The 25,277-nt window shown below is 35.8% G+C and overlaps 5 protein-coding genes across 6 annotated transcripts; 2 read left to right on the top strand and 3 right to left on the bottom strand.

The window, feature by feature from the left end:
• Nucleotides 1–1,788: 1,788 nt before the first annotated feature.
• Nucleotides 1,789–4,852, bottom strand: LOC108142234. Its single transcript, XM_017265953.2, has 2 exons — nucleotides 4,639–4,852; nucleotides 1,789–3,183 (listed from the first exon to the last, which is right to left on the bottom strand). Exon 2 carries the CDS (start codon nucleotides 3,175–3,177, stop codon nucleotides 2,176–2,178), a length of 1,002 nt encoding a protein of 333 aa, XP_017121442.1. The 5' UTR covers nucleotides 3,178–3,183; nucleotides 4,639–4,852; the 3' UTR covers nucleotides 1,789–2,175.
• Nucleotides 4,853–5,562: 710 nt separating this feature from the next.
• LOC108142323 lies at nucleotides 5,563–5,985 on the bottom strand. Its single transcript, XM_017266077.1, has 2 exons — nucleotides 5,915–5,985; nucleotides 5,563–5,846 (listed from the first exon to the last, which is right to left on the bottom strand). The coding sequence occupies exons 1-2, from the start codon at nucleotides 5,916–5,918 to the stop codon at nucleotides 5,641–5,643; spliced, it is 210 nt and encodes a 69-aa protein (XP_017121566.1). The 5' UTR covers nucleotides 5,919–5,985; the 3' UTR covers nucleotides 5,563–5,640.
• Nucleotides 5,986–7,392: 1,407 nt separating this feature from the next.
• Nucleotides 7,393–9,627, top strand: LOC108142836. Of its 2 annotated transcripts, none has more exons than XM_017266902.2 (2): nucleotides 7,393–7,521; nucleotides 8,542–9,627. In XM_017266902.2, the coding sequence occupies exon 2, from the start codon at nucleotides 8,546–8,548 to the stop codon at nucleotides 9,407–9,409; it is 864 nt and encodes a 287-aa protein (XP_017122391.1). In that variant the 5' UTR covers nucleotides 7,393–7,521; nucleotides 8,542–8,545; the 3' UTR covers nucleotides 9,410–9,627. The 2 variants fall into 2 exon arrangements, with proteins under 2 accessions (XP_017122391.1, XP_017122390.1); XM_017266901.1 differs by lacking the exon at nucleotides 7,393–7,521 and adding an exon at nucleotides 7,576–7,607.
• Nucleotides 9,628–9,904: 277 nt separating this feature from the next.
• Nucleotides 9,905–11,205, bottom strand: LOC108142837. The gene is made up of 3 exons (XM_017266903.2): nucleotides 10,910–11,205; nucleotides 10,807–10,842; nucleotides 9,905–10,617 (listed from the first exon to the last, which is right to left on the bottom strand). The coding sequence occupies exons 1-3, from the start codon at nucleotides 11,132–11,134 to the stop codon at nucleotides 10,036–10,038; spliced, it is 843 nt and encodes a 280-aa protein (XP_017122392.1). The 5' UTR covers nucleotides 11,135–11,205; the 3' UTR covers nucleotides 9,905–10,035.
• Nucleotides 11,206–14,611: 3,406 nt separating this feature from the next.
• LOC108142240 (alpha-ketoglutarate-dependent dioxygenase alkB homolog 7, mitochondrial) lies at nucleotides 14,612–16,383 on the top strand. Its single transcript, XM_017265958.2, has 4 exons — nucleotides 14,612–14,745; nucleotides 14,815–15,008; nucleotides 15,073–15,240; nucleotides 15,818–16,383. Exons 1-4 carry the CDS (start codon nucleotides 14,685–14,687, stop codon nucleotides 16,169–16,171), a joined length of 777 nt encoding a protein of 258 aa, XP_017121447.1. The 5' UTR covers nucleotides 14,612–14,684; the 3' UTR covers nucleotides 16,172–16,383.
• The last annotated feature ends 8,894 nt before the right edge of the window (nucleotides 16,384–25,277 follow it).

The following is a 25,277-nucleotide window of genomic DNA, read 5'->3' as shown; positions in this document are numbered from 1 at the left end:
ATTTGTCCAAATGAATTGATGCCTCAATTATCTAAATGACTATGGCACACGTTTAATGGTTCTTTGTGAAACAAATAGTCCTTCCCATGCTGACTCTTTATGGGCTAGGCAAAGTGTGAATCAATGTACAGGGAATCAATTAAAATTTGAGAAATTGTATCGCTAGCACGCCCAAGGCTATGTCAGCACGTTGAGAATCCTCCAAAATACGCCCACGGGACCCATTCACTCTCAGAACGAGCCAAAGTCAAACCCAATCGCATAGATACATATGTACATTGCAAACTTGGTTTGTGTTTTCCAAAGTACGTAATGTTCTTGGTTGGCAAACTGGGATTCGCCGCCATCATCCATACCTGTGCACATACAAAGTAAAACATTTGATGGAGAAATGGGGGAGGCAGCTTGCATCCCGTACATATATAGATATAGACTGACAATGTTAGTGCACGCAATAAACTGTACACTCACTTCAACGATACCAATAAAACAAGGGGAGTTTTGAAGCATTTTTGTTTTTGTTTCCCCATTTGTGCTCAATATTTTTCCCATTGCGAAAGAAGTTTTCAAGTAAACTGTATTGGTTTCCGGTGTGTTAAAATTATTTTTCCAAGTATTTATTTGAGCGTTTAAATTCCGGAATCAAAGACACATATGGAGTAGTGTGATTATATAACAAATCTTACACACTGTTCAAAAGAATAGGGCTTTTAAATTATTTAAAAAAAGCATAGAATGAAAATAGGAACGTTATAAATCTATCGGAGTTCCAAAATACAAAATAATATTGTATTTTGCATACCCCTAATATCTACCGCTAGTTTTTTAAAGCCTACTACATAAAAATAAAGTGTATATAAAAGTGTTTTACTGTTATGTTATCATGATTAATGTAAATGAACTAAAAAAAAATTGTTCCGTTTATCCCCATTTTATTTAACCACCAATTCAAAACTTTCTTTATAATTACATGTTTTTTATCCAATATTATGATTTAGGCGTCTCTTTAAAGAAATGAAAAAAAGGGAGGTGGGAGAGATTTAAATCGAATTTCGCGCTAAAAGGACTGTGCAGATGGCAGGCCAAAGGACTCGGAAGGGCAGATAAGCGGTCATAAGATTATTTTTACTGGTGATCCGATGACCGTAAAAATGAGCGCCCGCAGCAGCGACTCTGTGGTGGAGTATATTCGCTCAAGCGGATATCCTTCATCGGAGCTGAAGTTCCATGTCCTGGCTGGCCATGTCCACCAATTTGCTTTGTTGTCGCGGCAGCCCGTCTGCCCTTTTATGAACTGCGAACTTGTCATCCGCCTTCGCCCTTTTTCAGCACTTGCCTTTATTTTGGCAGCGACATCGGCGGAGGTTTAGCTTCCCTTCGATGATAAAAACGACGCTGCGCCCATAAAATTTTACGGGCTCCTTAGGACTGCGAAGCGGTATCGGAATCGCCATCGAGTTCCATATATTGTTGAACACTTGAAACTAATGCCTGATTGACACCATCAAAGCGCAGCGAGGACACGGCGGAAATTACAAAATTTAACACTTTATGTGGTTCTTGTGGATACTTCAAGGTATATATTTTAAGCGCAACACTCCATTTATGACATAATGCCAAAACATAAAGCTTATATTGTGTACTTGATTCTATTTTAATAGTACCGATCGAATCGAGTGGCCACATTCATTTACGGTGACTTAAAACTTTTAGAGATTATTAAATTTTTTTATTAAAAGAAATACATTTTTGTTTAATTATTAAAACCTTTTATTGATGTATACAAAAAGGTGGAAAAATAAAAAATGTTAAAGCCGCATGTGTATTTAAAATACAAAAGGGTATTTTTGAATTTTTAATCTCTTGGAAAAGCAATATATTTGTCCAAACCATATAATCGAAAGTAAATTTTAAAATTTACAAGAAGGTTAATTGTGCAATTTCCCAAATGTTTTTTTAGATGATATTTTTGCGGTAATAAAATTTTATAAACATGGAGGCATTTCATCTTATTTATTAGATATACCACTTTTTAATAGATATACCATTTCTCTTGACTTCACTTGTTACTTTCTGCAGTGAACAAACTTGACCATATGATAAGATATGACATTTAAAAATATAAAAAAAAATATAAAAAAATGCTGGCTTGTTTCCAAAATCTATGTTCTCTTTTTACAAGCCCCCAACTGACCAACCAGATGATCGCCCTTGACCTGGTGCCATTAATTTAGATCTCATGCGTTCCATGCTGGTGCCCTGCAAACGGACATCCATCGAGATTGGCATATCCTGCACCTCTTCTTTCTTTTCCGGATTCGATGGAGCTTTGAATTTCATGTCGATGGTTTCGCCACTCAGTGGATCATCGGTGGACTTGGCAATGGAACGCAACACCTCACTCACATTGCGTATACGTGCGGGTGGTTTCTCTCTGGGTGGATCCGGATCGGGAAGTGCTGGCTCCTCTGCGATTTGATCAGACATCTTGGAGAACCTGGCGTATATCTTGTACTGATTGAAATCGAAGATCTTCCCTTGATTGGTGTACTGTTTAACGGTCTTCCTTCGTTGCTTTTTACGTTCGCCAAAGTCTCGGGTAGTCGCACCCACAGCCACCAGGGCGATGTTGCTCTGGCTGTGCTCCAAGTGGAAGCCACCGCTCTGGCAACTGCTGATCACAGCCCGCACCACCTCGGAACAATCCACTCTGGTCCCAAGCAGATTAGTCAGCGCAGAGGCAATCTTCTGAATATTCGGGGGATCAAACACGACTCTGGCCAGCGGAGTCAGCAGAATTTTGTGGCGCGGATCATGGTAAACTGGCAACATAGCACAAATCTTCCTAACCGCCAGCAAACCGGCCTGCTTTAGAGTCAAATACAGCTTGCCCCCACCCAATCGAGGCTGTCCGCTGATCGGTTTCTGGAAAGTGTACGTGTAGATATAGACACTTCCGCCGCCGTTGAAGACCAGGCGCCACATCTGATCCCTGCCGCTCTGCTTTAGTTGTCGCATCCTGGGACCCAGTTCAAAAATCACCCGGTTGGCAAAGTCCAGACTCTCCGTCATATCCGTTCCCGGGCCATCTCGAAAGTCGGGGCAAATCTCGGCAAAGGTCTCGCACAGTAAATCAAAGTCAAATTCTTTTGTACTTCTTCGGGAACCGCTAGCCATTATTATCTAAAAACGAACGAGTCAGATATTAATAAGAATCGGTCTTGTATTTATTGTACACAAAAAATTAAGAGGAGAAGTCCATTAAATATGCTTTCACAGATAGAACTTCTCATAAAATATATCAATATATTTTTGAAACTTAAATTTAATTGTTTATTAAAGATTCAAAGTAAAGAAGTTTCAACGTAAAACGTATAATAAATGTTGTATATAAAATTTGATGTTTTATAAAGAAAATCACGGAAAAAAATCAAATCGGTTATCTGCCATCAACTTTTTAAATGCAGATATAAAATAAAATGATTTGTTAAACAAATTGCAGCTAATTATTTTATACACTACACTATAAATCAATTTAAAAATTGAATCTTCAAACGATTTTAAACAGATCTTATTCTGGGTACTGCTGAGCTCGCAGAAATCCTTGTTTGTAAATATGAATATAAGTTGAAATTCTGTTTATAAAGAGACTTGGTTTCTGATTTCAGTAAACACTTCTGGTACCGTGCTTTATACAAGCAAGAAATTAAATATTGCGCAGCTCCAAGTTTTTATTAGCTCCTCCAAAACGTTTGGCTCTCGGATAAAAACTGATTGCAACTGTTGGGTTGCTTACTCAACCGAACTTGATATTTGAATGGAAACTGATCGGGAACGTTATCGAAAACTATTTTTATTAATCGATTAATGTGTGAACAAAAAAGTTAAATTAAAAATTTTATGTCCCTTTGTTTTATTCACACAGATTACATAAAAATTAAAAATTGCGGAGGGTGCAATAATTTCAGTGAAAAGTTTGCAACGCAGTGAGAAATACATTTTCGACATTATATTCTTGATCAGCATCACCAAGAGAAACAATGAAAAATTCAGCGAAAATCGACACACACTGGTCAAAAAAACATAGTAAATCTAAATATTTTTTACTTAATTTAATTATTTTTGCGCTTTGATTGCGGATCTTGGTTATGTTGATTTTATTTGGAATTTATTATAATAGCTAAGCATTTAATTTACATTTCAAACATATTTAACTTAAATAAAATGCATTTAAATCAAATAAGAACTATTTTAAATCTAATATTTTACACATAAGTTTAATATTTAATTTTAATAAGCATTATAAAATTTGTAATTCAATAGTTAGATGTTTATTTTTACTATTCGTTTTATAGAATATTTTATATTTGTAATATCTGCAAGGGTATATAATCGTCGAACTGCCAAATTATGCACCTTCTCTTCATTTTATTGATTTGGATCTACATTGTTGTTTGACATTTACAGTTTAATAACTATAGCAATTTTTCTGATTTCCATTTATTATGTATGAACAGCCTCAGTGTAGTAAAAATTCTTTAAAAAAAATAAATAAAGTTTAATGGTGAAATGTGTTCGTTGCCACACTGGGTATTAAGAAAAGTAACAATGTAATCGAGCTTCACAGCTTTTACTTACCTGCCTGGGGATATATTTATGTGGCCATGTGTGCAATAACTTGGCGACAGGCGACGGGCGACGGGTGACAGGACGAGGCTGCTTTTCACCTTCGAATTTAATGAGCTTCCACGGCACGTGATTATTAGGCGAACGGGCGTACGTGTAGGATTCTTTACCGAAATTTCCTTTCCGGCTGGCTACAGCTGCTGACAATTCCCCGAACACTCGCCAGGAAAAGTGCTCTCCTTCGCCGACTTAACCACATCGCATCCGCATTCACAATGGCGCACCGTACCATGGCCACATGGGTGCGATTCCGTAGTTTGCCAGCCGTCTACCGCACATCTTCACATATTCAAAATTTTTACTCAGCTTCTTTTAAGGCGAAACATAAACAATTTTTCGCGACGCTGAAAAACTTTTAACTCGTTCGGTCCGTACATTTTCCACACGTGTTTCTGCTTCGGTTACCTCCACCTACATAAATAAACGCCATCAAGGTAGAAAAAAATATGAACAGTATCTTCTTTTGAGCTGAAACACAGATATTCCTTTAAGAAGTAATAGGTGAAGCTTAAAGTTAAGGCTTTATAGCTGAAATATAATAATATTTGAAAACTAATATTGAGATTGAAAATAATTTATAATTTCGATCACAATTCTAAAATTTCAGAAAAAAAATTGTGCTTGCTTTGCCAAGTTATAAATGATGCGTGACAAACATGAGAAGAAAATAATATTTTGCTGAAATACTATACTTAGCTGAGCGTAGGAAATAATTTTTGGAAATTTCCTTTAATTTTTTCAATTCTCAATTGAAATTATTTTAATGAAAAAACAACTTGGCAAAATATTTAGCTAACAATTAGCATCTAATCTTTTTGTTCATAACTAAAAACAAATTGAAGATAATAAATAAAATTAACTGAAAGCTGCTTCATGTATAGCTGTTCAAATTTTTAATGGAAAATTTATTTCATTTTAATTCACTGGATGTCCAATTAGAAAATGTAGCTTCTCTTAGTGGCCCCTTCTAGAATCAATCATCTTGTGGCCTAGATTTTCCGAAACACCAGCGAAATCAGTTTGAGAGTTGATCAAGTCCATCAGTGAGTCAACGATCTCGTCCAGGGTGAGTGGATGTCCATTGGCCACCATTATGGCCATGATTAGGGGTGCTAAAATGTCGTTGTAGCACCCGTCCATTGTACTTCCACCGCCTGCAGCTGGGTATTGGAAATTTAAGAAAATAAAACACTAGTGCTCAATTTGGAATGCTCGATCTCTGTTGTACTCATGTGAATTTATGACATCTCGGCTGACAAGCCCTGCAGGGCTACTTCTCAATATCTTGTCGGGTTTCCACATCACCACCGAGTGGGTTGGTTTGGTTGGGGGAAATTCAATTTGAAAAAGTGTCACTTGTCAGTTGGTCACAGTCCATTGTGTTGCTCTTGCTGTTTTCCACCCATGCTGTGCATTTTTTGGTTTCGATATATCAATACCACGGAATAGGGCAGGCGATGCGGGGATGTGCAGATACATTTCGTATGCAAATTGCTCGCAAGTCTGAGACTGGCAAGTCAATAATAAAAAAAGACGACCACCCATGTCGCAATCCACATATACATACATATATGTACATATACATACATATATGTACATATACATATACATATGCAAATAACGACACGCCCACACCGCCCACATCCAGCAGAGGTACAATCTTCAGCTTATTCCATTTCATCTAGGTATTAAAAAAAAAGGTTGTTTAACAACCAAGATTTATGCACCTTTAAATCTATAGTGCCAACACTATTTTAAGTCAAACAATGTTCTAATCCATCTATGGAGCAACCAAATTAGTCATACTTTCAAATATCTTTGAAAAAGAGTTTCTTTTACTGGTATGAGTTATTTCGTTATATAAACTTAAATTTGTATTTTTGGTTACCAAAAATATTCTTAAAACAAGTGAATTTTTATTTTATCTTTATTTATAACATTTTATTAACATATTAATAAGTTTTTTAATGTATTCCCTTTCTATAAATTTAACTAAAATTAAGATATTTTAATGATATTATTCTTATTTAAAGTACCTACATACATATTTATTTAATTTTATAATATCAATTTCTATAAAATTCCAATAAGATTTTAAATAAAATTAACATTAACTTTAAAGAGCTTAATTGATTTTTTCCTGGAAATAATGTAACTTATTTAGACTCTTAAGTAAGAAACAAAAAAAAAAAAAAAATTTGACAGAATTTTTTTAAGAAAATTTTAATTTGTTGATCTAAAAAAATGTTCACATAGTACACTCTATTTTAATTGTATTTTAAGACTTAGTATTGGTAAAAGTATTTATTTGAAATGGAGCTACAGCTGATGTTCCAAATTAAAAAACCCAAAACAAACGTTAAAGTAATGATAAATTTTAAAATTAATCGAACCCAAAGGAAAAATCAATTCTATAATAGAATCTAGCTGTTCTGTACGATAGTAACACGATAGTACATCTAAATTGAGAAATCAGACCTTAACTCCAGCTTAGAACTCTAAATGACGGTGGTTCCCACACTCAGAGATTTTGATTTCTAGAATATATATGTATAAATTGTATATTTATTTAGCTATTTTTCCAGCCCTGAAGTATCGGATACATTCATGTGTGGTTGCATTTGGTTGTGGGTGTGATTCTGGGGTTGGGGTTGGGGTTGTGAGATTGCATACGGCTTTGTTCACTGCCCCCCGATCAGCACTCAGTCAGTTTCTGAGTCTTTGGCGGATCGCGAGCTTTGCAAAATCGACATAGCGCTGAGTTGTGGCTTTTGTTATTCCATAATATATCTGTAAGATTAATATATACACAGTGCTGCGTTCACACAAATAAAAGTGCGCTTTTAAAGTATTATATCTTACGCCCTCGCTATATTTATTTAGTAGATTAATATCATTAAAGTGATGAATATAAATTTAGAGTAAGATTATTAATTTAAATAAATCGTTCAAGTAGTGTCCCATTACAATTATATTATTTGGTGTATATGCTCGAAGACTTCATGTGCGAGTCTTTGTTGTTATTCATTGAATTCTGTAAACACAGTGCTATATGCAAGCAAAATTAAAGTTGATAAGCGTTTCGGCACGCAATAATAATTCGATACGCCTGAAAGAGAAAACCGGCAAGTAAACAATTTGAGGCAAAACGCTGACTTATGTGCACGGGTATATATGTACAATGTACATATATTTAGCAGTCGGAATGTCTCTATCTCTCGGGCGTAGAAAAGCGCACACACGCACAATATTGGACAAAAAAATATTACTAAGTTAAATAATATCGAAACAAGAGCTAAATCACGTTTTCCCAAAAGCAAAAGATTACGAAATAATACAAAAATTCAATATTGTTTGGCTTAAGAATGTATATATACTGATTTTCCTCCTTTTTTTGTGGATATTTAATTATTCGCACAAAACTAAAATAATATTTCTGTAATAATATTCCAATTAAATGCGATCTAAATTAATTTTGAAATAACGTTGTTGGAACAAAAGGAAATTTGTGTGTAGAAAAGAAACTTGAGCACTGCCTTTTATAAACTGAACGTGACTATTTTTCACTATTGTATTTAAAATTACCGAACGTGCTGCAAAAGATAACAAAATCTTAGTACAATATTAAAATATGTATATGTATTTCCATCATTTAATTTGTTAAAAAAAATTATACAAAGCCTTCTGCATAGATCAATTCTAGTAGATTAAGCTCAAATACTAATGTGCAATAATATTTCGAACTCTTTTGATAATTCAGTCGAATATCTACAGTTCGAAGTTTTCTTATTTATGGACAACAGTATACAGTATATAAATACTTACCCTTAAACAATATATTGTACTTCCTTGCAGAACTATGTCAGAGCCGAACATAAAATTCGTCTTCGACTTCGAGAAGTTGAAGCAGACGTTCGGCGAGCTCTGTCCGGATTTCAAGGAGGAGCCCGATTACGAGAGGGCCACTGTTAGTCGTCGCTTTGCCCAGGAGGTGATTTTCACCTACAGCAAGGAGGCCGCTGCAGCCAAATCCAAAAAGAAGGACGTGTCCTGGTCGATGCGGTTGGATGTGGAAAATGAAAACGGCACAACCATTCACAGCGAGGTAAAGATCCAGACGCACTGGGTCCGCGAACCGCCGCAAAACCAGCCGTTTGTGATGCGGGGTCTCCTGCTGTTGTCCTTCAAGCAGGCCAGTCTGCTGGCGGTGGAGAAGTATTGCCAATTGGTTCCCCACCAGGTGAAGCGGGGCGAGCTGGTGCTCACTCCTCTGGCTGGAGCCGTGTTCTCCAAATTCGAGATGCCCCAGCTGGCCGAGGCTCTGGGTGAACCACTTGACGATGTCGTGGTGGCCGTCATCAGCAGCTGCCAAACGGATGGCTATTATCTGGAGCACAGTCGCTGCCACATCGCTTTGGTGGCCCTCATCAAGACCGTTTCGGATCTAAAGATGCGGGCCTCCATCGTCAAAAAGACCATCAAAATGTACAAGCTGCATGGCAAGGATTTCGACATGGAGAAGTTCAAGGTTTGGAGCACTTTCCTAAGGAAGTCTGCTCCTGCAAAGCGACGGTGCGACAGCGATGGTGATGATTACGACAAGCTGGCCGAACAGGTTCTGGCCTTTAACATCAACAGCAAGGAGGAGAGTCGCAAGCAAAAAGTTTCGATGAAGTGTGCAGCTAATTTTCAGGTACAGAAATCAGGAACCGGAAAAATTTGAGGTATCCAAAGATTTTATATTTACAATGAATACGGACTTAAAACCCTACTTGAGACTGGCCAAGCCATTCTTCTTTACATTGAACCAATCAACTGTAGCGATCCCCAACGAGAATAGTTCACAAGTCGCAGTACAATATTCATTAGATATTATCTGTCTTTTGTACAAACATTTTAAAATTATATCAATAAAAATCAGTTTCTTTCGGTTCAATGTAAGTCTAGTTCTTTCATTTCCCAGCTTACACTTTTAAATATTTTTATCAGGGGTTGAAACTTAACAAAACACAAATTAGGCTTACAAGCAAAAAAAAAAATAAAAAGTTAAATGGGGTTATGCCTTTTTTGTAATATATTGTGCAAACCCACTTCATTATCTGAACATATCTTATTAAATTTTTAAAATTCAATGGCCAAAGTAACTAAAAATATAATTTTATAATTCTCGAATATTATTGGAAGTTTGTAAGATGGCACATGAGTTATCAGCGATTGATTAACCCTAATTGTTCTACAAGGTTTATTCGTTTTACCCTGTGATTTCGTCACATTAGCTTTATAATCTTCTTATAATAATTTTTGGAAACAAAACAAAAGAGGCGTTTTCATTTTAAGTGATGGCGGAAACTATTTAGTTTTCTCAGTTGGCTTCGGCTTACGTTTCTGGTGCAAAACCATCGATAACTTCTTCCGTTCATGCTCTAAATGCGTACACAGACCTACGGATTGCATAAAGAAATCCTTGGAATGTTGAGGATGTTCATCTTCTTGGTTCTTCTCTGCTGGCTTGGTATTGGAACGAGCCCGTTTGAGAGCTGCTTGCAGGTTGAGACGACTTTTCTTCACCTCCGGATTGGTGTTTGAAGGGCGCGGTGGTTTCGGAGGTTCAACAGCGGGGGTTTGAACTTCAACGCCGGGTTCTATACCGTCTATTATGAAATACTTCTTAAGCAGCTGGCTCTCAGTGGGTCGCTCCATTACGAAATGCGGTCTTATGGAAAGTTCCGGGCCAATGATGAGCGGCACAATGGCTTCACTTACGATTTCCCTAACCACCAGTTCGTTGGGCTTAAGGTCCTGCTCCGTGAAGGCCAAGCAAAAACGATCTATGTCGTCCTGGAGGCGAAGTACCAAGTAGTGACATTCCGCATTCATTTCGTACAGCATCTCCTCCAGTTCGTTGATGTAGTTGTTTTTGATCACTGGATCCTGTGAGATGGGATAATTCTATTACAAAACTTTAACTTTTATATATCATTGCGGAAAGGACTACAATATTATAGCCTATGAATCAGAGGAATATACAGTTATTTCTATATGCAATCGCATAGTTATATTGGTTTAAAAAGTGTATCTTTCATACACTTTTCTTCTCACAGGAAACAAACAATTACTTACTGCATCCGCCTGTGTGCCGAAAACACTAACGATTGTCTGCAAGAATCGAAAATATTTATTTAAAAGAAGGATGTTATGGTGCATAAATATATGATTCACATACCTGATGGATCGCCAGATGGGTTTTCATGGCCCTTTGGCAGTAGGCAATATCATTAACCAACTTTTTTGGCAGTTTGTAGAATTTTCGCAAATAGTGGTCGAAGAATCGTTGCACATGTAAGTCCTTGCTTGGCATTGAATCGGCACTACGCATTTTCACCAGAAAGTCTTTGATTATCTCATAGCGCTCCTTGGGCGTGAAATCGTTGAAATTAATAGCCTCCATCACATGTGAATAATATATTTTTCGTTTTTTATTATTTGTTTGTTATGATGCCAGAAATTGCGGCTTCTTGATTATTAGTGTTACCAGAGTATATAAAGTCGGGAAAAATATTTAGTGGCAATACTGTGATATCGATAGAAACTTATCGATCATTAGTCTTCTATTTATTTATCGAATTCAAATTGAGCTCTAGAGTATTGTTTTTGCTAAGATGTAATCCTATTAATTTGAGATAACAATAAATAATTAACTCGTCACTTTAATCAATTTCAATTAGCAACATTTAGTACAAATTAATCACAATTAACACCTGCTTTCTACTAAGATCAGTGAATTTATTTAATGTTTTCTTGTGTTTAACGCTTGATACTACCATGTTGTGACCTCTAATGACCGGTAATTAATGGGAAATCCCAATTTACGACCTGAGCAGGCACAGCTGTCAACCCAGGCTCAATGCTGTGTTTTGGCAGTAAATATGATTGATAGTGTTCGGCTGCGGCTGAGTTCTGTTCAACCATGTGCGTAAATAAATTAATTACTATTTAATTATTCACATATTGATCACTCACAAACGTGCCAAATTTATGCGAAACTGCGTCCATTTCAATTAAGCATCGCAGCAAGTAAATGAAGAAATCGGAAATTATCGAGTGGTTTAAATGTTAATTATCTTCAGTTGTTTCGAAACATTACAATATGCCTATTGATTTCATTTAAAACCTAAATACATACATACATTTTAAGTAAGTACATATGTATGTATGTAGACAAAGTTAGTCCTTACGTTTCATAGATCTGTTCTGCACAGCTTTTGAGGCTCCTCAACTGCCAACTTTTGTTTTCCTCCTGTTTTGCAATATCCTCCGGCAACTTTAAAGCTCTTTGGCCTGGCAAGAAAACTTTTGACCACAAAAGGGTCTGCCGAAGGAGCCCCATAATCCTCAAAAGGCTTTGGCATTGCCAAAGCAACCAGAATACGCAACAAATCTTGGACGGCAATGGGAAACGGCCAAAACAGATGCAGCTAAAATCTCATCATAAGCTCTTTCTTGGCCAAATCTTAAGTTGGCTTTCAGCACAAGCATATTTAGAGGCTATGCCTTGCGTTTCCCTGTTTTTCGGTTTTACTTTAACATTTAGTCAGGGAAATTTAATTCTGGTCTGATTAAAGAAAAGTTCTAATTGAGTCAACAATTTTATATCGGGTAGTTATTCATTGTTTAATTAACAGCGGTACAGTTGATAGAAATATAAAAAAAAAGAGACAAGAAATTATTTTTTAAAAAAATCTGTTAATAAAATTAATAATAAGAATTTAATAAATTTATTCAAAATACATAAAACTAAATTATATAGCACCAGTTAAAATATTGTTTAATTAAAAAAATTTAATATTTCCAATTATGACGAATTATGGCAAAAATTTCAGTAGAGAAGTACTGTGCGTTAGGAATTTATGAAATAAATAGTAATATCATTAATAATTAATAAACTCAGTAAGCATTAAATATTTTGAAATTTTATTTAATATTTAAATGTAAAATCTCATATAAATAAAATTTCTGACAATTTTTTGGGTCAGAACTCGAATTTAAATAAAAGTTAAATATTGCTATGGGTAGTTTCCGGTTAACGTTCAAAACATTTTTAAAATTTTTTTATATTGCTTAAATTTATTAAATCCAAAATTAAGTTTTACTTATTTTGTTTTCTGTTTAAGGTTTTACTTCTTATGAGGATAGCCTATTTTGCACTACAGGTAAACGTTTTATTAGTTTTACATTTGTTGTTAAACTTGATTAAATTAACTTACGTAAACAGTTTCATTAAATGTGTTTAATTTAATCAATTGTGTTCGTTTCGATCAACTTTCCCTGCAACTTTCCCTGCAAATTGTTTGCATGTTTTATTGTCCACTTCAAGGGTCGTCTTAAATATCGCAAAGCTAATAATAAAAGTCGTGAGCGAAGCACTCCACGTACTTCAGTTGTAATAGGAGTCTATATAACTGATGTCTCCTGGATGCCAAGCAATATTCATCTTGCGACTTCAAAGGACGGCCGTGGCAACAATAGATGGGCAAGGACAAAACAATAGTCGCTGTTATCCTGGCGATGCCATGGTTAAGGAGGCACTTTTTGGGGCCGCAAAAAAAGGACGCACAAAAAAGGACACTGGTAGCACCTAATGGTCCATTGTGGTGTCGGGTGTCGATGGTGTCGGTGGTGTTCGTGGTGTACTAGACCTGGACCTGGACCTGGACCTGGGCTGGTGTTGCCAGTTATTCCGGCCGGAACAGTTGCACGCGGAGCCACCGACAGTGGCCCTCATTTATCATTTACACACCAACGCACGGGAAAACAGTCTGAAATGATGGGTTGTTTTGTTGTGGGGGGTGGATGGGATTGGGATTCTAGAGCCGAGCCCCCCCGGTAGAAATTCCATTAACGCTTTATGTCGGCGCATGGGCACATCGCTCCCGTCATTTGCATTGATTAAATCACTTTGCGGTCGGTTCGGCAAATGGTTTTAAAATCCCCAACCAACTTTCCGCTCAATTGTTGCTCGCCCCTCTGCTTTTATGCACTTCGCTGGCGTCCTTCTCTTTTGGGTCTCTCACAAATTGCCTTTGTTTTTCATTCGACTTTTTTTTTCTACCCGAATTTCTATTCATTTTTGGTGGCACGTTGTGTACCCATATTTCCAATAAATTTCCTCTGATGGCAATGTGGATTTTGGGTCGTAAATTTTTCAGTGCTCAGAGAGGAAGGTGAAAATGTAATTGGTTCCCAAGGGAAAGTGACGAAATTGCAGCGTTTGTTCCATCAATGTTGCTTCTACGTTTACAATTTTTGTACTTAAAAAGCTTTTTTATATTTTAAGAGGTAAATTACGTTAAAGTTTTAAATCAAATCCACAAATATTAAATAAAACAATTTTGCGGACGCATGCATTATGTTAAGGATGTAGAATAGCCGGATTAATTTGAATTCCTTTCCGGTGCATCCTTGAATGGGTAACAACTGTCGAAAATGAAAATTATTCCAACAAACCCACTGGATTCACCCACTCCATTTCCGTGCTGTCGGCAACAGGCTTTCGAACAATTGTGAAACTGTACGAATACGCGTTGAAAAAGCTTAAAAACAAAAGCAAAAGAATGGTTGATGGTTTTATTACACAATTTCTACAAAGGTGTGTATGTGTGTGCAGGCCACTGTTAAAAGCAAAAGAAAATAAAAAATTCAAAAGCGCCTATGGCGCAGCGCATGTAAAAAAGCATATATTTATTTAGCCAAAGGAGTGGAAAAATATCTAGAAACAAGATCAAATTAAATGACAATTAAAAGTAATTGCATTGCTGAGTGGCAGAATATTTTATTGCACAAGGCAATTTTTGAAATTAACGGCCGATAACTGATAACAGATATCGGTGACAGCTAATGACAATCGACGGGGTGGCAACGCCTGGCCATTATCAAACAGCTGTTTGTCGGAATTTTTTGCAATTGCACGTAACTTTCAAAACATTAAATTTACCTGAGAAATGATAATCCTGAGTAAATGCTCGCCTATAAGACAGATTTTGAGACGTTGTCATCGACAGGGTATGTAGAAATAATAAAAACTTGATTAAATGGCAAATAAAGGATTTATTCTTTGTAAATCACTTTTAGCGGTTGAAAACAGCAGCAAACAGGCAAATTTAACCGCATATTTGGGGAAATGGCCCGAAAAAGAGCAGCAGGAATTCCGGCAGCACATGCGCATCATCACGGACTTCATCAGTGAAACGGAGGAGCAGCAGCTTCATGAGGAAATCGAACCCTATATAAGCCGACTGCGCTACGAATTCGATCACTGGGACGATGTGGGTAGAGATCATATACTGATGTATATATATAGTGTTCAAGATGGGATTTACTTACTTGCAGGCCATTCACGGATTCCGGGAGACGGAGCGCAAGAAGTGGTTCCCCCAAAATCGAGAAATACTGGAACGCGTGCGCCAAGTCGCCTTCGATGGTGCCATTATGCCCTACGTCCACATCCTGGATTTGGCGCCTGATGGCGTTATAAAGCCCCACGTGGATAGCACCCGTGTAAGTTGAGAAACATAATTTTCATGTATCATAAACATTTTTTATTAAATTAATCTACAAATAAGATTATCTAGATATTCGCTTTTTGAGAGATATATGGCATATTAGACTTACATGTCTTTCTTGGTCTTTAAGATATTCCATGCAAGAATACATGTCATTTGAATAAGCAGCTATATTAAAATTGAATAAGTTGATAAACTAAATGTACACCATCCCCAATTTCTTGGTAAAGCTGAAAAAAATATTAATTATTTGTTAAACCCTTATTTGTAAAAAAGAACTTGAACTTTGGTGTTTTCTATTTAAAGTCATGTTTTGTTATTTAATTATATTGTTAATTTATTATTATGTGCTAGCATTAAATGAATTGTCTTTGTCCCTTAAATTTTCTTCCGCAAGCAACCTTTTCCTAGCATTTACGAACAACTGAAAAAAATATAAGGCCAATCAGCCTAAAATTTGTAGATAGCACACTCCTATTTTCTAACTTCTGTCAGCCTTTTAGCAACAAAGAAAACCATTGAATAATTTATGTCACAAACTAATATGCAATGCAATCTTTTTCCCTTGTTAGTACTGTGGCAACACAATCTCTGGGATAAGCTTGCTAAGTGACAGTGTCATGCGACTTGTGCGCACGGATGCCCAGCGTTACCAGCAGAAATCATCGGGCACTGCTGCAGCAGAGCCGGAATCGGAATCCAAGGGGTCAGAGCCCGATGCAGCTTATCGCCATCAGCCGAAGGCGTCGCTGGAGAACAACTTCTACGCAGATCTGCTGCTGCCACGTCGCTCCTTGTACATAATGAGCCACACGGCTCGCTACAATTTCACGCACGAGATCCTGGCCAAGGAACAATCCGAGTTCCAGGGCACGCCGGTGCCGAAGACACGTCGCATTTCCATCATTTGTCGCAACGAACCCTAAGACTACCATCTATTGTTGTCGGAGAATGTATTTCGGTGCAGCTGGTCTGATATTATATTTATTTTTTTAATACATTTGAACTTATCCAAAGGTTATTTTCGCAGACTATATTTATATAAATTGTTCATATGAATTGCATATTATACTTAAAATACGATAAATGAATCCAAAGCGTGTACAGTAATTTTAGTTGCTATCCTAAAGTTAAATTACATTAATTCCTTATTTATTTTCATTAAATTTCTGTCCAAGTTTATTTAATGTTTCAAATATTTTACAAGTTTAGACTTCTTTTTTGCTTTTAATAACTAAGGTTTAAAATTATGAAATATTTTTGATTTAAAAAGTCATTATTAAATACCTATAAATTAGCTTGGAAACTAAAATAAATTTTGAATTCTTACCGTGAAGCCTTTTAGGCAGTCAAAGCAACTTATATTTGTTAATAAGCTCACTAAAGTCTCGTTAAAAAGTTTTAAAGTTTGGCAGTAATTGTTGTTCTTTAATTACAGTCAAATAAGTAGTTTCCGCCAGTCACGACAAGAAGAATTTAATACCCCTTCAAAAACGCTAACATTGCATTTGTTTGCCAACTAGTTTAAGTTTCGAAAGCATCAAGTAGTTAAATGGAATTGTATACAAAAAGCGAAACTTTCGATTCGCCTGCCTGAGATTTTCTCAATACGAATAGAAATAGAATACTAACCGAGAAGTGGAAATGAGGAGATAGAAAGGTGTATCTTTGATTAAAAGTTAAGAGCTCGAAAAACAACCAATCAGCGCTAGTGGGATTCGTTTGCACAACGCTTGACGCCTTTTAGCCTATATTTGTTTGTTTGTTAGAGGTCTTTCAGCCTTGGCTTATTTGCGCAGGAGATTGAAGACATCCCAGCAAATCCCTGCGCAAATATAAATCTAAGGGCGTTATTTTTAGAGCCCCGATAAGAAAACATGACGATTTGCAAATGATGTCATAAATTTACAAGCAACACGGCAGTTGGGTGGTGTACGCATACGTATTGTTTATGATGAATGCGTGGTGACGAACGGATATCATTCGGCGATAAAACATCTTCGCAATTTGGCGCTATTTGGCGTGGTTTTAAATTATGAGGGGGAGTAATGTTGGCCCAAAAGCTCGCTGTTAGTTTCTCTTACGCTGTTAGAACGCCATCCACACGGCTGTTAATGTGTTTAAGTCGTCGAAATTTTGACAATTTAGTTCCACCGAGCGTTAATCGGCACTACTAACTTGAGCATTACAAGGATGTTTAAATGGGGCTCAATAATACGAGGGCTTTCTAAAAATATGGTACCTTGCTTTCTGGTATTACAAACCAGTTAAAAGACTAACTACCACTTTTAAATTCAAAAATATAGATAACGAGCCTAAACTTAATGGTGTCTTGTTACATTTCTTTTCACAGTATAAAATTATTATTATATTATACAGTATTAAAAAAATATAAACAAAACACAATTTATTGAATTAAAAAGTTAAAAAAAATTAAAGCTCAAATACAAATAGAAAACAAAAAAAAATTGATTCCTTAAAACCTACTTTACCAAACATTTTATTTTAGTTAATACTAAGTTATTTTCCTCAATTGCTTAGCACAAAAATAAGTTTCCTAACAAAATATCAAGGGGTCACCCTGGAACCAATTAATATGTGTGTAAATTCACAATTTAAAAAATTTCTTTCACTTTGAAGCATCTGCTTCCAATAAGTAAAAGAGCAATCAAATCAATTGAAAATATGTACATATGTACCTTTCAATTAAAATGTTTAACAAAGTAGCAGCACCGAATAAATAGTCCAAGAATGCAGTTCGTTTATGGTCAGAAGTAACTCTAAGCCCACCTGCTCCTCGTTCAGGTGTTCAGTTCATCAACGGTTTAAGGACTTTTGAACAACCTTCAGGACTCAAGTGGAGAAATGGCTAGAAAGCAAAAGGACTGTGAAGGATAAGAAAATGGAAAAGCAGGACTCGAGTGGCTCGAAATGAAAGCCAGATGAAGAAATACGGCTTCTGCAGGTGAGTTGATAAAGAAAAGGCATCAACATTTTGTTTTGCCCCAGAAACAAAATGGACCCAAGCTCAAATCTGCAGGATGGCAAGAGTAAAAGGGAATTTCCCTTGCTGCCATTTTCGTTCTGGCCAACAAAGTGGCAACTCGAACTTCTGAACAAATTATCAACTGTATGCAACAGAAACATCACAAATAACAACAATAATCTCGGCGACAATTTCAAGAGGCAGCCCGCAAAAAAAGGGCCAACAAAACCCTAAGCAACTTTTATTCGAAGCTTTATTTTGGTTATTGCTATTATTATTATTATTATTATTATTTGCCTGCCATCTACTCGTAACAATTTCACCCTTTCTGCGGCGGTCCCCCCCCTAAAAAGTTGGGCGAAACTTTGGGTTTTTCATTTCGCTGAAACAGTTCTCGAACTCCACTCCACAGGATTTTGACCCCGTTTGTAATTGGACTACCGGAAAATGGGTCCAAAATAGGACACCATTCTATTCTCTGCCTTTGATTGCTTTATGTAAATATCTCCCATGTAGGTATTAATTTGACTAATAAAGATATTTGAACATTTTTAATCATTTTTTTTTGCCTGCGTAACATATGAAAATATTCAAATAAATTATTAAATATATATAACTTTAAGCAGTGTAACTAGCTATCTTTCTTTTTCTCTGAACTTTAATATTTCTATTAAAAAGTTAATGAAATAGTTTGGTTTATTCTTAAATTTTCACACCATTTTTTAAACAAATACTAAAAAAAAAGTGCCTTTATTTCACCATTTTTAGACTGGGGTCTTTCTAGCTTTGCTTGTTGTAATCCCAGAGATTCGGGAAATTCAACTGCATTGCTTTAAGAAATTCCTAGCTCAACTTAAAAGCCGATGTGGGGAAAAGCAGAAAATGCGCTTCGGGCGGTGCTTTTGTCCTGCGTCGCCTGTCGAAGGACTCGAAGGGACACGCTCTCACTCCGCGGACTTTTCACTGCCAAATATTTTCTTTTGAGCAGCGTTGGGCAGGACAACTGATGCTTCTGGCCGTTGATACGCTCTGCAAGTCCTTGGCAGCAGAGCCAAAATAAAAAATCCAATTAAATGAAGTTCTTTTTTGTTGTTCCATGCGCTTTTGCAGCGTTTTCTTTGCGCTTTTACTGGAGGGGAAAGTGCATCAGCGATGGACAAGGAGCTTAATGCTCAAATTCGCACTCTGACAATTCCATAATCCAAAGGATTCAGTCAAGTACAGTGGCAGAGGAAATTAATACTAAGTAAATAACTTGACACCTGCAAAGCTACCCACTTAATGTCATTGGTGGATTAGTCAGCGAAAGCTGGGATCAAAGGATGACATATGTAAGTGCACACGGAGGGAAAATATTCAATATTTCTAATTACTCAAGTTTGTAAGTTTGAAATGTAGTATGTAACAAAACAATTTATCTTTGGATATTCAAAAAACATAATTTTAATTTATTGTCAAGTTATTATCGCAAGGCTTTTAAAATTAAAGTTACCTTTCCAAGTCGTTTTTTTTTTTACTATTTTCGGAATTTATTTAGATTTAAAACACATGGGAACTATTAAAACCTAATATTTTCAACATTACCAAAAGTATACAATAATAACGAAAGTAGTTAAGTACGCATTGTATATAAAATTATTATTTTAAATTTAACTTAAATATTAAGTATATTATTTAGAATTCAATAGTCGATTATTTTTTTTACTATTCCATTTTTTTATCACTTTACTAAAATGTATGTTAATATGAATTCTTAGCTTTCCTGAATAAACTTTAGTTATTGCAAACTAGTTATAGATGGAATTGAATATGATTTTCAAAACTAATAAATTGGGCAATTCGGACTGAAGTATAACCATTAACAATTTCTGTTTAGAATCATCAACGTTTTGATACCCTCATTTACAGTTTGGCTTTTCCTATCCCAAATCCGGGTGTCGAATTTTCCGGTCTTAATGTAATTACAACCCATCAAATGTCGCTAATTTTGCAGAGATTTCCGTCGAACAGGGTCCACTGCTTGGTGGGGCATAGCATTGAATTAAAATTGTCCGGGGAATAGATGATCGATAATTTGCCCCTTCCCCAAAATTCAGCTTGCCGAGATTAATTGAGCATAAATTTTTATTGCGCTTCGCTGGAGTTGCGTGAATTGTGAAAAATATATGGCAACAGGAGGGGCAAAGCCAACCAGAGTGTCCTTGGGAAATGTTTAATAGACTTTTAAGTCATTTTCCGTTGCCCTGCGAGACGCCCCCCATCCGCAGGACCCTTGAAGGACCCAGTCCGCTAACTGCTGTCACCTGCCGGCAATCACGGCCATTAATCACGATTATTTCGAACTGAAATCGCAAAAACCGACCCACAGCCTGTTCGTAGTGTTCCCCACGGTTCGGCGCTATTACTCACATTAATAAGTAATTATTTTAACTTGGCTGGCACACAGCACACAGTTTCATCGGTTTGAATTGGTCTTCGAGCGAGAGTGATGGGATTTGCGATGGTTTATGGCCACATTTTCACACTTCGACACGCACTGAGCACGGTTCACTGAGTCCAGATATATTAGCATACACGTAGTGAATTTTAATAAGTGTATGGAAAAACCAGATAAGCGATTTACAATCGCCAATCTTGACAGGCAGATTGGCGATACATTTAATAGTTTTATCTCGTCCAGTTGATTTATAATAATCTACAATTTTTTTAATTTAATTTAAGTTAAATATACTAAACCAATACCAAATCAAATTCAAATTTTTAAAGATCTTTTGGTGCTTTGACCAATTGCTAGTTAACAATCATTTTTAAACAATTTAATTTATTTTTTATATTAATACCTACATAAATGTAGTTTAATTATCTTTACTTTTTATATGAAGAACATTATTTGATTGGTCAAAAAACAATTTGGTTTGATAATTAAATTGTGTATGTACTTAGAACTTTATCCAAATTTGCAATATCAATGTTTTTGACCCTGTTAAGAGAGTATTAAAGTCTTGTAACAAAGTACTAGATCAAAAAAAGTATTCAAACGATTTTATTTATTTTTGTTAAAATAAAAATAAATACTACAAGATACAAAAGATGTTTAAAAATGTCTAAGTTTTGCCAGTGACTCAAATAATCAGATACAACAATCTCGAATTTACACTGATACATTGCACTTACATAGCAAGCTAATTCTAAATAGTAAAATTAAAGAGGTAAGAGTTCAAGTTGTTTTTCAAAATCAACCAACTAGCATGGAAGTTTACTTGCAATGCGTAGTTGCCAAAGTGGTTTTCCTGACAAATAGAAACACTTTAATCCCCATTAGATGGTCCCCAATCCGGAGTCTGGATTGAACCCCCTGGTGGCCATGGTCTGCCCGGCGATTAAAACTTTCTGCGGCTGCCCCATGTTTAAGTTTCATTTTCAGTTTCTGGCCGTGACTTCTACAATCCCAGAAACGGTTGGCCGAGTCAAAAGTTTCTGCTCTGCGGTTAATTCGTTTTTATTTTAGCTGGATGCGATTGTTTAACCGAAAGCCGCAAAACCAACTGGCGCCAGTCTGTCCTTCTGTCGAATTTCCCATCCTGGCCACAACAAGTGAGATGTCAATCAATAGTTCTGTAGCAAATTGAGCTGGCAACTTTTCCCGCCGGAATAAATGTGCCCCCCCCCCAAAAAAAGAGAATGTCTGATGTGTCTGCTGTCCCACTTACCCGTAAATGCTCACATTTAAGTCCCAAAATTTCTTGTAGTCAGACAGAAAGAACTTAAATCGGTGATTTAATGGTTTTGGCCGACGAACAAGTATTTAAAAATTTGTATAACTCATTAAAGCCATAAAAAAGAGACTTTTTTAATGTTTGCAATCAAAACGATAATTTGTCTTTGGTGACTGTTTTATGTATTTTTCAACATTTATAATTAATATTAGCTTATATTAACAAAATCTATTAAAAGCATTTCGTTCTTTTTTTTTTGATAAAAAACAACACAGTTTAAATTGAATAAAAACGTACTTAAATTGAATAATAAACGTACTTAAACGTACTTATATAGATGCACATTTTTTTATTGATTTTCATTTTAACATAATAAAAACAATATTGATGCATGTGTATATGATTATTTAATTAAATTTTCATAATATTTCGTAAAAGTAATTTAAATTATTAAGTGTGCGTGCTGTTTTATTGCATATTTGTTGTTGATACACAATTTACTAGGGGTCATTTAATCTAAAAACCTTAACACTTTATAAAAGTTTATTGTAACTAATCAATGTTGTTTATTTATATTCCCCTTTAATATATAAAATGATATTGGGCGAATAAATTCATGGAAAATGTACCAAAAAAGAAACGATTTGCAATTATAATTTTATTATTTATCTTTAGAATTTGTTTGTGGGGTGAAAAGAATCAATTTTCTGGAGCAGCTGAATCGCCTTAAGACACTAAGTGAAAGGTGTATGAGATTTTGCATTGTCCTGCACAAGACATCTTGCAACTGCCGCCCCGGAAACTAACATTGTTGCATCAGAAAACTACTGAAATGCGAAAACAATGAGCGTAATGGACATCCATGTGTGAGTAAGGCAAAAAATCCCTACAAATAATGGAAAACAGCTCACGTATCCGCAGTCTTGGCCAACATTCCATGCGTTTTGCACAACCGCTTCTCGCAAGCAGAGTCAACACAAATGCAAACCGACCTCCAGGGTCTTGAAGTCCAGGTAGAAGGACAAAGGACTCACAGTCATACATATAAATTGCATTTAGAGCGCGAGCCCTAGCTGCAAGCGATTGTAACTAGTAGAGGGAAAATTATGGTACCTATGTGGTATATAGGCACATTGCTAATGTACCTGGTACCTAACCAGTTAGTCTAAATTTTATACTAAACATATATTCTGAATATTTACGGTTAATCATCAATAATGGTGCAACAGACTAGTCTCAAAAAAATTTGATTTATATTTAAGGTAAATATATAGGTACATAGAAACAATATTAAAATGATTGAACAAATATATAAACTTATTGATAAATGGCGATCAATGCCTATTTTCGGAAGGCTAAATACATAAAACTCAATTGAAACAATTTAGTAAAATGTTCTTCCTAACAGGAAATGAGTCTTTTTAGAAAAACCTTGTATTTTTAATAAAACCACTACATAATACAGTCAATATATCACACTTTCAGTTTGCTGTACAAAATTATTAAAAAGGTACAGTGGTGTAAAATTTTTGGGATATATGAATCTATTTTCTTTGAATGTTATCTAGGTACAAAAATTGTTATGCCTTTCCCATCCCAGATTGCAACTGGGTCAACGAACGGTGATGTCCATCAGCCGCCTGCCGTTTTCCGCTGCAGTCTACGCTCTTGATACCATGACAATGCCAAAACCAGGAGTCCTGCGGCGGGTTGTCCTGTGCGCAAGCTATAAGCATCTGCAGTGCCGGCGAACGAGTGTCCTTTCGAGGCGTTTATGTCCAGAAAAGGCGCTTAAAGAGCATAACCTTTGAAAAATTCGACAATTCAACCCAAGGACAAGTCGAAGATGTCCCTAAATTGCAAAAAATCACCACCGTAATAACACTTTCTATGGGCATTAAATATATAGGATTTAAAGGAAAGGCAAGACACTAGAATTTTAAAATAACTACCCTTGTTAATACTATTTTTTTTGCGTCATAATAAGTCGCATGCCTTAGCAGCTAGAACTAAGAAATTTTAGTACTGAACACTTGATTTAATTTTGTTAAATCACTTAACTGCAACTTCTTCTACTTTCCCATACCTTTTTTAAGGATTCACCTTTTATAGTATGTGCAAGTCCCCGATAAAATTACCAAAAAATTTGGATTTTCAAAAGTCGCAGGCATAGCTTACACAATAAATAAAAAGGTCAAACTTCGGCAAACAGGAGTTTATATACCCTTGAAGATATTGAAATAATTAAATATTCATTAAGACGTCAAAGTTTCTATACGTGTATATATATATATATATATATATATATATATATATATATATTTTTTTTTTTTCCCCGATTGTTTCAATAAAATTAAAACCGTAATTTTTAAATCGCTTTATGATATACTAGGGCGATCCGGCGCCTTCCATCTTATATTACCTGCGAAAAAAAGAAGATTGCAAAGTTTCATCCAAATAGTTTTACAGCTATGGGAATTGTTTGCGTAGAACTTAACGTACGGACAGATGATGGATATAGTCGATTTAAGTTTTAAATATTCCGCCCTGTGTAAGCTATCAACACTGGCACAAGCGATAAGAATCCCTAACGCCTGGACGATCACATTAGCGCACACATCGATAGGCACCGACAATAATCGATAAGTAGATACTGCCATCTCAAAGAGATGCTTTTCAACCGAGATCCCCTCAATAAAATTCTAACAACCCATCATCCTCTACACAACTAAATGGTTAGACATCAACAGCTATCATTTTCATTAGCGTTTGCGAGCATTGTCATTGCAGTTGATAAAGAAGATTTGTTTTTAAAATAGTCCCGAACAATCGAATCTTCTTGCCTCTGTTTGATACCGAATCCTCATAATTTTCATTTAAATTTTACGTTCCTAGAAACAAATAATATTTAAATCTGCGATTCCATTTAAATGTACATACAGTTTATATAAATACAACTTACTTTTCAGAAATTTATCCTACACCATAGAAAAACATTAAATTTGAACACAATATAGTTCAAGTGAAAATATTTTGTATACTTTCAATTTACTTGGTTCTTGCCCGCAGTTGGAGATTGAAAAACATCGATGTTGCCCCAGGACGATGTCCGGTGCATCTCTAGTATTGTCCTCGATCGTAGAGCCGGAATCGGTATCCATAGTTTTGCTCAGTTTTGTTCAAAGTTCGGAATTCAAAATCTTCGATTTTGTAACGGCAATGTTAATTAGTCGTTTTCCTAACATTTTTATGTTAGATCATAAATTTCCTAACATTTTAGATCATAAATTTCCTAACATGATAATGAGTGGACAGTGCTGGGAAAACATC

This window comes from Drosophila elegans, unplaced genomic scaffold (assembly GCF_018152505.1).
Source record: "Drosophila elegans isolate 14027-0461.03 unplaced genomic scaffold, ASM1815250v1 contig_208, whole genome shotgun sequence".
In the NCBI taxonomy this organism is placed as follows: Eukaryota; Metazoa; Arthropoda; class Insecta; order Diptera; family Drosophilidae; genus Drosophila; species Drosophila elegans.
This window is presented reverse-complemented; position numbering and strand designations above follow the sequence as displayed.

Bases quoted from the DNA above. Each gene is read 5' to 3' on its own strand.
- LOC108142234 (XM_017265953.2), bottom strand. From the start codon at position 3,177: ATGGCTAGCGGTTCCCGAAGAAGTACAAAAGAATTTGACTTTGATTTA.
- LOC108142837 (XM_017266903.2), bottom strand. From the start codon at position 11,134: ATGGAGGCTATTAATTTCAACGATTTCACGCCCAAGGAGCGCTATGAG. The intron at 10,843-10,909 runs GTATGTGAATCA...CGATTCTTGCAG, and splicing joins CCCATCTGGCGATCCATCAG to ACAATCGTTAGTGTTTTCGG. The intron at 10,618-10,806 runs GTAAGTAATTGT...CCCATCTCACAG, and splicing joins TCGGCACACAGGCGGATGCA to GATCCAGTGATCAAAAACAA.
- LOC108142240 (XM_017265958.2), top strand. From the start codon at position 14,685: ATGATAATCCTGAGTAAATGCTCGCCTATAAGACAGATTTTGAGACGT. The intron at 14,746-14,814 runs GTATGTAGAAAT...AATCACTTTTAG, and splicing joins GAGACGTTGTCATCGACAGG to CGGTTGAAAACAGCAGCAAA. The intron at 15,009-15,072 runs GTGGGTAGAGAT...ACTTACTTGCAG, and splicing joins AATTCGATCACTGGGACGAT to GCCATTCACGGATTCCGGGA.